Here is an 11,847-nt window from a genome sequence, read left to right on the forward strand (position 1 = left end):
ATGGCCCACCCTGAAAACCCACTCTGAAAGTCCTGTGGCCCATTTTAAATCCAATACCAGGCAACAGTCACACCAATATCCATCCCATAATGCCTAAAACAATGCCACTACAGTGAATGTATGGCAATCCAAGTTGTACTGTACATTTAAACAAGGTTACAACATTATTTGATGCATTTTTCATGTTCACTACTGTAATATAAAGAGATTATGAGTGTGTGTGGTCCTGCTAAACCCTATGCCATGACCTGTACAAAAAAGGCAATATCCAAAATCCTTGGCATTGTGGGAACATTTTTGTTCTCCATGAGGAAGAAAAGCTCACACATCATACTATGTTCTTTGAAAATGTATAAACTTTTCTGTGATTGGTATAGGGGTAGGGTAGTGTAAGGGCTTAGAATATACAGTTCTTACAGTATAAAAATCATAACGTCTATGGAATGTCCCCATAAACCATGAAGACCCAAAATGTGTGTGTGTTTGGTGTGTCTGAACACACAGTTCACTACTATCAAACTTACACATGTCAGACTCAAACAAAGTTTCTAAGACTAAACAGCTCCGGTCATTCCCTGAGGGAGACCTGCACTCACAAACCAACTAGTGTCGGCAATAGAATTCATTTAATGTGCTTCCCTTACATGTCAACCTGATTCCACAAAGGGAAATTGTGCACAAGCAAATAGAATAGAGAAGGAAAATAGATCGCAAGTAGTTTGCACTTGGATTGCCAAAAAATTAACAATGGTAACTTCACGATGAATATTGAAACCCATGGAAGTTTTTGTATGTAGCTTTTCTAGGACTTTTGGAGCTCAGTCTAGATGGGAGGACCGCATTCACGTTCTGAAGAAATGAGATTCGGAGGGGAGGAATGAACGAAACATTTGTTTGTTATCAGAGGACCTCTCTCCCAAGGTCTCCCTTGGCTCTGGCTGTAGAGCTTCTGACCAACACGCCTCTAAGAAAGAGATCAGCCTCCCTGCGGCTTTAGCTTCACCAGAACAGACCATTACAACCAGAAAACAGCACACACATAGACTCCTTACCAAGACCAATCTGAGCGGCCCAGCCCAGCACACACCTGAACATCAGAGGAGACCTGCAACTGCTTAAGGACGCTACACTATAGAGGCCTCAGTTCACAAACACTGTAAAAACTCTTCCACCTCAAGGAGAAGATGATAAAGAAAATGGTCTGGTGGATGATGCTCTGCTTTAGTCTCGGCTGGTCCATGCCACACACAGAAGGCATGATTGCTGGATCTCATTTCTGCACATTTAATGGCACGACTGGCGTTTTCTTCTGTCTGGGCAACAAGGTCCATGAGATGCCAAGAAATATACCGAAAAATACCACATTTGTGTGAGTATAAACAAACACGCACACAAATGCACGTTAAAATGCATGTATTACATACAACCAGATCTAGAATTTCAGGTATTAAATAGCTAAGGACATGAAGTTCCACATTGAAAAGCATTTCAATTTTATATTCATTTAAAATATTTTGTTGCCACATAGTTGTTTTGGATGTTGAAGCTACGTGTTATTGTTAGCTAAAACAAGATTTTTTTTTTTAAAGTTTCAAATAAAATTGAATAAATATGGAAAACTGCAACCGAAATGAGCACTGTAACTGAAATAAACAAAGTATAAGTTCTAAAATTATAAAAAAAAAAAAAAAAAACTGATAAGAAATCACGGTAACACTTTATAATAACTACACGCTAATAATCATTAGTTAAGCATGAGTAAACCATTACTTCATCATTCATAAAGCATTAATAGACATTAATAAGCAGTTCATAAATACAGCTATACATGCTTTCTTCTTGATTTAAAAGCATATCTATAATTTGTTTAATAATTGTATTTTCATCCTTTATTAATGATCAATTTATCATTTCTAAATGAAGAATTGCATTTTTTATAAACCAGTTATTTAAGAGTTGTCCGTGGTTCATATGATTACTTAGAGCGAGTAAGTAAATGATTAATAAACTATTTAAATGTACATTCATACATCTTATTATTCAGACATATAGTGATGGTTACTTAATGTGTTAATAAATGCTTTATCAACATGTATATAGTGCTGTAATTAAGGATTAATTTGGGTAGTTATAAAGCATTTAGTAGTGGTCAGTTAACTATTTTTGTGACCTAATCTAAAGTGAGGACTAGTCATGCCTTGTAAAGCATTTTTAAAGGCTGTTAAATATTTCTATGTTCTGTATCACTGTGTTGTGTTTGTTACATTTTACTGTTTAGAAGATTGACGAGTCTTTAAATCGCCTTTATAAATGCTTTACAAAGCATGAATAGTCCTCACTTTAGATTAGCTCACAAAAATAGTTAACTGACCACTACTAAATGCTTTATAACTACCTGTATTTACTACATTTACTTACACTTTCTAAGTGGTCTTACTGTATGAATGAATGACAACTCTTAAACAACTGGTTTGCAAATAATGTTATACTTCATTTAAATTATTAATTGATCATTAACAAAGTATGAAAATACAATCATTAAACGCATTATAGATATGCTTATAAATCTAGAAAAAAGCATGTATAGCTATATTTATAAACTGCATATTAATGTCTATTAATGTTTTATAAATGATGTCTTAACTGTTTACTCATGCTTAACTAATGATTAATAGCGTGCAGTTATTATAAAGTGTTACCGAAATGACAAAAGCTCAAATCAAATGTACTAAATTTTCAATTAATTAAAACTATAAAAATAAGAGATGATTTAAAAATGACTGAAAACTATAATATCGTAAATGCCTAAATAAAAATTGTAATGTTAAATACAATCATTATAATCTAATTTCATTACACATTGAATTCATTTTTAATTTGCTATGCTTAATTTACTATTACTTAATGATACTTTTCAAACTTTTATTTTAAATAAAATGATGAAATAAATAATCATTTTAAATGAATAAATAAAAAAAAAAAATCTGAGAATCGCAATGACTTTATTATTGTTCCAGAGCTTGTTATTGTGGTTTTGGAGAAAATACATGTTTCTGTTGTGAGACCCAGAATATTTTTTTTTCTTTCTCAAGGCTATTGACCCTCAAATGAATTCTCAAGACTGATATACGGGGGAGTGTGTGTTTTTTTATTTTTTATTTTTTTTTTATCTCAAATGTATTGCATGAAGTCATTTGTTATTTAAGTCAACTCATTTCAGCCAGTCAAAGAGACAGAGAGGTAAACATGAAGATGAAACTATATTTGGCTCCTCAAGCAGGTTATTATTTCTGTTCCGACTTCTCAGTCAGTTTGGATAAGGCTGCCCAGCTGAATGCATCTCAAGATGCTCTGCTTGATCACACATTTCACACAAATGTCTGTCTATGCTTTGGGTTCATTACATTTCCATTATGGAAAGAGCACCACAAGTTTGTCAGCTTGTGTTTCTCAGCGTGCCATTTGGCACCACAGGAATGAACCCTTCTGTGCTTTCCAGATGTTTTCTCTCTTTATAATGGCAAAGATCAAGGCAAATGTCTCTGAAACATCAGATTCGTCCCATTGATATACTATTTTTTGTCAAAATCTTGAATTCAATTTTATATATAACATAATTTTATATTTTTACTTTTAGCTATATATTGTTATTATTATTATTATTATTATTGGATTTTATTTCACTTAAATGTTAAATTTGTATCCTTATTTTTATTTATTTATGGTTTTAGTTTTAGTTAATAATAATAACCCTGATTCTGTCATGTATGATGAGATCTTAAAGCTGCAGTGTGTATTTTCTGCACCACTAACAGCACCAAACGATATCACAAAATGATCAAAAATGATCGCTTCCACTGCTAGTCAGCCATACAAATAAACCCTCCCAAAGTTCAGTCAAGGACATAATAAGTAAAAATAACAAGAATCAAAACAGTCAAATGATATAACAAAGATATAGTGATTTTTCTGATCTCCATATCTCTTGTACCAACACCATTTGCTTTAAAAGGCACTAAGTGTGCTTTGTGTAATTGTGCTGTTTGCATTTCTGAGGGATTACAGGAATGAATATCCACAGGAACAACACAGACACTAATGGCAGTGTGCAAAAACAATTACACAAAAAATTTGACAGTAAATAGATCATTTGCAGTTGTCTGTAAATAGGCTACTGGTAAATGTTCCTATTTCTCATAACATTTCACATCTTAAATGACCTAGTTTCTGACTCATTCTGTTCATACTTACTTTCATGAGGATACAGCTCTCACACACACATATATAATAACAAGAATGTATAAAACTATATATATATATATATATATATATATATATAGAGAGAGAGAGAGAGAGAGAGAGAGAGAGAGAGATCACAAATACACTTGGAAAGAGTTTTTAAGAGCACACACTTTCTGAATTCACGTAAATGACCATGGTTAATAAAAATAAAATAAAATAAAAAATAAAATAATGTAAAAAAAAGTTGTGATTTCAGCCAGACTGCAAGATTTCATAGCCCACTCTCTATTCAAGTAAATACCAGCTATGATAGAAAATATGCCCATTTCCTATAGAAAACAGCTGCCTAGACGTCTTACCAAATGTCAAGACCAAAATGGCTGCAACGTAAATTAAATTAGATTGAAAATAAATGAGTGGCAATCTGGTGGATGCAAAATTAAACAAAACGGCCATATCCCAACTTTTATATCTGATTGCTCACAAAACATTCACATCTGAATAGACTCTGATATTTATAACTATTATTAATGAATTATTGGATGGTGAATCACATCTCTTCTATTTAATTTTACGCAGGGAGATCAAACTGACTCAGATCAGCGTGATTCACCGAGCAGCCCTGTCTGAACTACATGAGCTGAAGAGAATGTGAGTGTAAGAGTGAAGGATACAGAGATGTTTACTACTAAAACATGGAAGTGCATATTCAGCAAGAATGCACATGGAGATTAGAAAGCATTCAAACCAGAGAAATTGCTACTGAATGCTCATAACTCTTTCTGGCTTTTGGCTTAGTTTAGCAAAAGCGCATATAAACACATGATATTTAGTCTTGATTGAATATGTTTAGACTTTAATATGGAACATGATGTTTAACAGGGACCCAAACACAGGAGATATGTATCACAGGAAAATACAGCAAAACCTAAGTGAGAGAAATTGACAAATGGGATTCTTATTGTCAATTCATTCTATTTTATTTCTCAAAGCAGTATTTGTGAAGTGATTCGAATTCCCCCAATGGACTTCAATAGATGTGAATAGTGAACATTGCGCTTGGCAATTAAGATTTTGTATCAATTTGATGTATTGCAATAAGCTTTATACATTCATACTAACGTCGCTTTATGATTCTCCTCTTCAGAGTGGTGTCCGAGAATGGTGCTCTTGAGCGAATTGAAGCCTTTGCCTTCTCCAACCTGACAGAACTACAGGAAATGTATATTGCTGCACTGCGTGTTGAAATAACGTCGTGTCACATTCTTGTTGACACATTGTAATCAAATATTGCAGTAAATATTATGAAACACATAATAACCCATCTATCCACCTATCTGACAGAACTATTACAAAATCCAAAAACCTTGTGATGCACAGAGACGCCTTCTGGAGACTTCCAAAGCTACGATATCTGTGAGTTATTTTCTGTCTTCATTACTCTTGTGTCTAGTAAACTCTGAATCATTGTGGTTTCAAACTGTAGTTCAGCATTTTATTGGGAGTATGAGTTTTGAGTTGTGTTAAGTGTCCTGAAAGACATCAATAAAAGCAGAATCACAGGTCAATATCCATATCAAATGTTTCTCACAGGAAACAAAGGCTACAGATGGAAAGACAAAATACAAATGCCACTCTGACGTATTACATTCATTATACTTGTCTCCCTCTCCCTCTCTCTCTCTCTCTCTCTCTCTGCACATGTGCATATTCCTCCAGGACAATATCAAACACTGGTCTTAAAATCTTGCCTGATTTTTCAAAAATCAACTCAGCTGCTCTTGAATTTCTATTGTAAGTCTTTCATCATGTCTCACTGTCTTAATATATATTAATTAGAATAAATTGTATATACTGTTCAAATCTGCTATATCAAATCTATGTTCCAGTGATCTACAAGATAACATGCACATAGAGAGAATTCCCAGTAACGCTTTCCTTGGATTGACCAGTGCCACCATAACTGAGCTGTAAGTCCAGCTGTGTGATTGATTATTCCCAAAGAGTTATTCTTTATGTGAGGAATGAATGATGTGACGGGTTGTTGATTTATTGAATAATAATGCACACTATACTTGCATTTAAATTGAATAGTTTGTCTTGGAGTAAATGACAAACACAAGCTGTTAAACCTGTTCAAACGTTTTAAAATAATATTTACATTTATTCAAAGCGACTTACAATTGCTATGTATGTCAGAGGTCACATGCCTCTGGAGCAACTAGGGGTTAAGTGTCTTGCTCAGGGACACATTGGTGTCTCACGGTGCATTCGAACCCGGGTCTCTCACACCAAAGGCATGCGTCTTATCCACTGCACCATCACCACCCCATATGGTGGTGATATAATATTACATAAAATTACATTAAATTGACTACAAAATGTTTACCATACATGAAAATGTAACAGATTTGTTGTTTATAATATATACACTACTGTTTAAAAGTTAAACAGTAGCAACGCATTCTCATCCCAAGGCGTCTATCTAACTGACACTTTTGACCATGCTTCAACATCCGACGCTTTGGGCACCCTTTAGCGTCAGTTAGTTGACGCGGGAAGGTTTAGGTCTGGGGTAGGGTTAGACCACTAGGAAAGTCATCTAACTGATGCTAAAGGGTACCTAAAGCATCAGTTCGATGACGCCTTGGGATGAGAACGGGCTGACAGTAGTTATACAGTAATAATAATTGTGTTAAGCAATGATGTTAAATTGATAAAATGGCAGTAAAAATGTATAATGTTACAAAGATAGGCTAAATATATTTAATATAAATGATGTTCTTTTGAACTTTATATTAATCAACGAATCCTAAAAGCACAGGATTCGTTATTAAGGACAATACAATATTAAAGCAGCAGAACTGTTTTCAACATTGATAATAATCAGAAAAGTTTCTTGAGCACCAAATCAGCATATCACAATGATTTCTGAAGAATCGTGGGACTGAAGACTGGATTAATGATGCTGAAAATTAAGCTTTGCATCACAGAAAGAAATTACTTATTAAAATAGGCCATATTAATGAAGAAAAAGTTGTTAATATTTCCCACTGTTTTACTGTTAATACTGTATTACTGTATTGCCCTAAACCTTTGGAAACTGGTCTATCTTGACGTACTCTTTGTAGGAGATTAACGAAGAATGGGATTCGTGATATAGACAGCTATGCATTCAATGGTACCAAAATTGAGAAACTGTAAGTTCAGTTACATTTTTTTATTTATATATATATATATTTATAAATTAGCATCTCACATAAAACCTCTAATCTTCCGTCTAATCCCCTTTTCTCTCTTCCTCACAGCTTTCTCATGGGAAACCAGCAGCTGAATCACATCCACAGTTACGCCTTTATAGGAGCTGAAGGCCCCATCGTTCTGTAAGCATGAACAGCTCTGAATTTTCAACAACAATACAACTCACCAGCTGGAGCACCACACACCCTCTCTATGTCCTCAGGATAAGCTCTCACAGCAATTCCTGTTACACTCACACAAACCTGTTACCTGGTTTGTACACTATTAGTGTGTGCATATAGTTCAACAACAATCTACACACATCAAATCCTGCATTGGACACTGATATGGCTGCTGTCATTACAGGGACATCTCACGTACTGCTGTCCAGACGCTACCAGAAAGCATGCTGTGGACCCTTAAGCTTCTGACAGCCATCTCAGTCTACTCTCTAAGGAGGCTTCCAAGCCTAGAGCTGTTTACTGAGCTCACGCAAGCCAATCTGACATACCCCAGCCACTGCTGTGCCTTCAAAAACTTCAAGAAGCACAAGTAAGCTACATAATTACATCACAACTGTTTATTCTGTTAGGAGTTACTCATTCTCATATTGTTCCAGACCGATATGGTTTCTTTCCTTTACAAAATAATATTACACAAATATACTCCTTTACAAAAGGAGTTATTAGACAGGATGTGTACGCTGCTATTTTCCATACACTGTAAATAGATGGTCCCAAAAAGCGAAAAGCTGCCAAAAATTACAAAAAAAAAGCTCAATAAAGGTTTGTTTTATGGACGACCTGACGAATATTCGCTGCGAAAAAAAAAACACTTTATTTTGGATGAGCGGCTGTGAGTTCGTTATGACTGACACAGATAGTCGTGTATCGTCAATGCGTCAGAATTGCTTTTCCATCGCATAGTGAAGAAAAGCTGGCTAACGAATAAAATGTGTACTTTTGGTCACCCAGATTCACTGCTGTTATACATAAAACTAAGATTGGGTATTTTGCTGCCATCTGGATTAGTCTATAGTTTCTGTACTCTTGTATTTGATGTTGATGGATAAACACTATGGCTAATACAAAAACCTGAACAGCTGTTTGAAATCCTATCTTTATGACAAGCATTTCCCAAAATAGTTTATTTTAGTAATTATGAGATAAGGTTGAACATTTAATGTCGATGTGAACTGGTCTTACTGTAGTCTGTTGGCCTTTTGCTCTAGGTGCAGTGTGTAGATTTTAGCTGCATTTAGCGGTTCGCTTGCGAGTTGGCTCAGCCCACTGCTCACCCCTCCCTTTCGAAGAAGCTACGGTTGCTAAAACATGTTGTCTGAGACAGCAAAAGTGTGTGACATTGTCACTGTTTCTGTAACACAGTCCATTATAAACCACATCATGGATAACGTTTACAAAGCCATAGTCAGGTAAGGATCAAGGTTCTTAATAATAGTAATCAGCTGATTGTCTCACAAACCTAACCAGCACATCTCTCCCCACATAGCAAACTCATAATACAGCGAGGGAAAAGATGAAGAAATTTAGCTGGCTAATACGAGATGTTATGCTGTAAGGCTGTGGCTGAGCTGGTTAAAGCATAAAGGATTGCTTATAATCAACAAGTCCGCATGAGTGCAAAGGTGCGCGCGGAGTAACAGCGCACATGCCTCCGCATCCCCTAGACACTATTTACACACAAATTAATAAATAATAATGAATACAGATATAGTTTTTTTTTCTCTGGTTTTGTAAACTCTTCGCGATCAACTTTATATGCTTTCAAGAGGGAGTCTTAAGATGGACGGGTTGGTGACCCTGTAACGTTACTGTTTTACGGTCAATAGTACTAATCAGCTTATTGTCAAAGCCATAACACAGCAAGGGAGAAGAACCAAGTTACATGAAACAATCCAACTACATATTTTACACCACTGACAAGGGAAAAAAAAGTCACTACTCACATTATTTTTGGCTAGCTTCTAGGTTTCATTGGCTTAGAAATGCACTCTGTAGCGTTGTTTGATCGCTGTCGGCTATGGTACAAACATGATGTCACAATATGTCGACCTTCATAGAAGGGGGTACCCGCGGTTATGTAGATATAAATGTCTAATTCTAAGGTAATAAAAACATAACGGTTCATTGAGTAAGGTCTTTATACACCACTGAACACATAGTTATGGATCTTATATTGCATTTAGAAATATCACACATTGCATCTTAAAAATCACATTTTCAAATGTGGCATGTCACAACAGGTTACAAGAAAAACAAGACTATGCGATGTTTGGGCAAATATACACAAATGCTTTTCTTTACACAAAGCGCTCATATAGAAAATTGCACATATACCAATATGTCTTATGGACTACTTTTATGATGCTTTTTGTCATTTTAAAATGTGTATAAGCTGGTCACCATACACTTTCATTATATGGAAAAGAGCAGCATGAGCATTCTGCTAAAGGTATCATTTTCTGATCCGTGGTAGAAAAAAAGTCATACAGGTTTGAAACAACATGAGGGTAAGTAAACGGTGACAGAACTTTTCATTGTCTTCTTTTAACAGTGAAAACCTAACTGTCCACTCGGATATTTTTTGTGTTTCACACAGATCTGTAAAGAATCAAATTTGTAACGACCCCGGTGCCCTCAGCCTGGAGCCAGATTTTTTTAAAGACCACTGTAAGGACGTGATAGAAGTGACCTGCTACCCTACACCAGATGCATTCAACCCTTGCGAAGACATCATGGGTTTTACGTTCCTACGTGTTCTCATCTGGTTCATCTGCATACTGGCCATCGTGGGAAATTTGGTTGTTCTCCTGGTGCTCCTCACCAGTCGCTACAAACTAACCGTTCCCAGGTTTCTAATGTGCCACTTGGCTTTCGCGGACCTTTGCATGGGAATTTACCTGTTGCTCATCGCTAGCGTGGATATTTACACGCAGTCCCAATACTACAACTATGGCATCGACTGGCAGATGGGAGCAGGGTGCCACGTGGCCGGCTTCTTCACGGTCTTTTCCAGCGAGCTGTCCGTCTACACCCTGACTGCCATTACCCTCGAGCGCTGGCACACCATCACTTATGCCATGGAGCTGGAGCGCCAGCTGCGCCTGCGCCATGCCTGCGCAGTGATGGCAGCGGGGTGGCTTTTCGCCCTGCTGACAGCTCTTATGCCCATGTTGGGAGTGAGCAGCTACACGAAGACCAGCATCTGCCTGCCAATGGATGTGGAAACGGTGCTTTCACAAGGATACGTTGTGCTGTTGCTCATCCTCAACGTAGCCGCTTTTCTGGTTGTGTGCATCTGTTATATGCGCATCTACCTGACCGTCCGCAACCCTGCCTTCGTTCCTGCCAACGCAGACATGCGCATAGCCAAGCGCATGGCCGTGCTCATCTTCACAGACTTCCTGTGTATGGCGCCCATCTCGTTTTTCGCCATCTCTGCTGCCTTAAAACTACCACTGATCACAGTTTCTCAGGCTAAAGTCTTGCTGGTGCTTTTTTACCCCATAAATTCCTGCTCAAACCCATTTCTCTACGCCTTCTTCACTAAAACCTTCAAGAGGGATTTCTTCATTCTGACCAGCCGGTTCGGCTGCTTTAAAACACGTGCGCACATTTACCGCACGGAGATCTCTTCGGGGCAAAATGGAGCCATGGTGCCTTCGCCAAAGACTAGTGATGGAACACTCTACTCCCTGATGCACATCGCCCAAATACAAACCACTAACTCAATCCACCGTTAGACAGCTGACCAGCTGAAACCACATGCTGCTTTGAGGCAAAAATTAGGATAAATAAGGAAAATGTGGAATCTGGATATAGAATTCTTAAAGGTTTCTATGGGGTGAAAGTGTCTCATAATGCTTGACCTCTCAGGTCAACTGATTCAGATGTCTTAGAAGTAGCCTACTTAAACCATTCACAAGATGCTGCTTGATTTACTCTTGACATATCCTGCATGCACTAGTGTTAAAAGAATGAGATTAGGTGATGTCTTTAGTATGAATAATGTAGATCTCTTAATCTTTCAACAAGAATGTAGCATGACATATTGTCAATTTAATTAATACTTCTCAGTGTTCTTGTAGAAAAGTTGTCAAATTTATAGGGATGGTTCACCCAAAATTCTGGCATCACATCATTTCACCTTCATGACTCTTTCTTCTTTGAGATATGTGATCCTGGACCACAAAACCAGGCATAGGGGTCAGCTTTATAAAATTGAAAGTTTATACATCATCTGAAAGCTGAATAAATAAGCTTTCCATATGGTTAGGATAGGAAAATATGTGGCTGAGATACAACTATTTGAAAATCTTGAATCTGAGGGTGCAAAAAAGAAAAA

General features: G+C 36.7%; 1 protein-coding gene across 1 annotated transcript; it reads left to right on the top strand.

Annotated features, from left to right (window-relative positions):
- Window positions 1–1,184: 1,184 nt before the first annotated feature.
- fshr (follicle stimulating hormone receptor) lies at window positions 1,185–11,847 on the top strand. The gene is made up of 10 exons (XM_089122133.1): window positions 1,185–1,369; window positions 4,822–4,893; window positions 5,390–5,464; window positions 5,587–5,658; window positions 5,962–6,036; window positions 6,132–6,212; window positions 7,374–7,442; window positions 7,551–7,625; window positions 7,849–8,034; window positions 10,102–11,847. Exons 1-10 carry the CDS (start codon window positions 1,185–1,187, stop codon window positions 11,243–11,245), a joined length of 2,034 nt encoding a protein of 677 aa, XP_088978259.1. The 3' UTR covers window positions 11,246–11,847.

This window comes from Pimephales promelas, chromosome 17 (assembly GCF_988280905.1).
Source record: "Pimephales promelas chromosome 17, fPimPro1.hap1.1, whole genome shotgun sequence".
In the NCBI taxonomy this organism is placed as follows: Eukaryota; Metazoa; Chordata; class Actinopteri; order Cypriniformes; family Leuciscidae; genus Pimephales; species Pimephales promelas.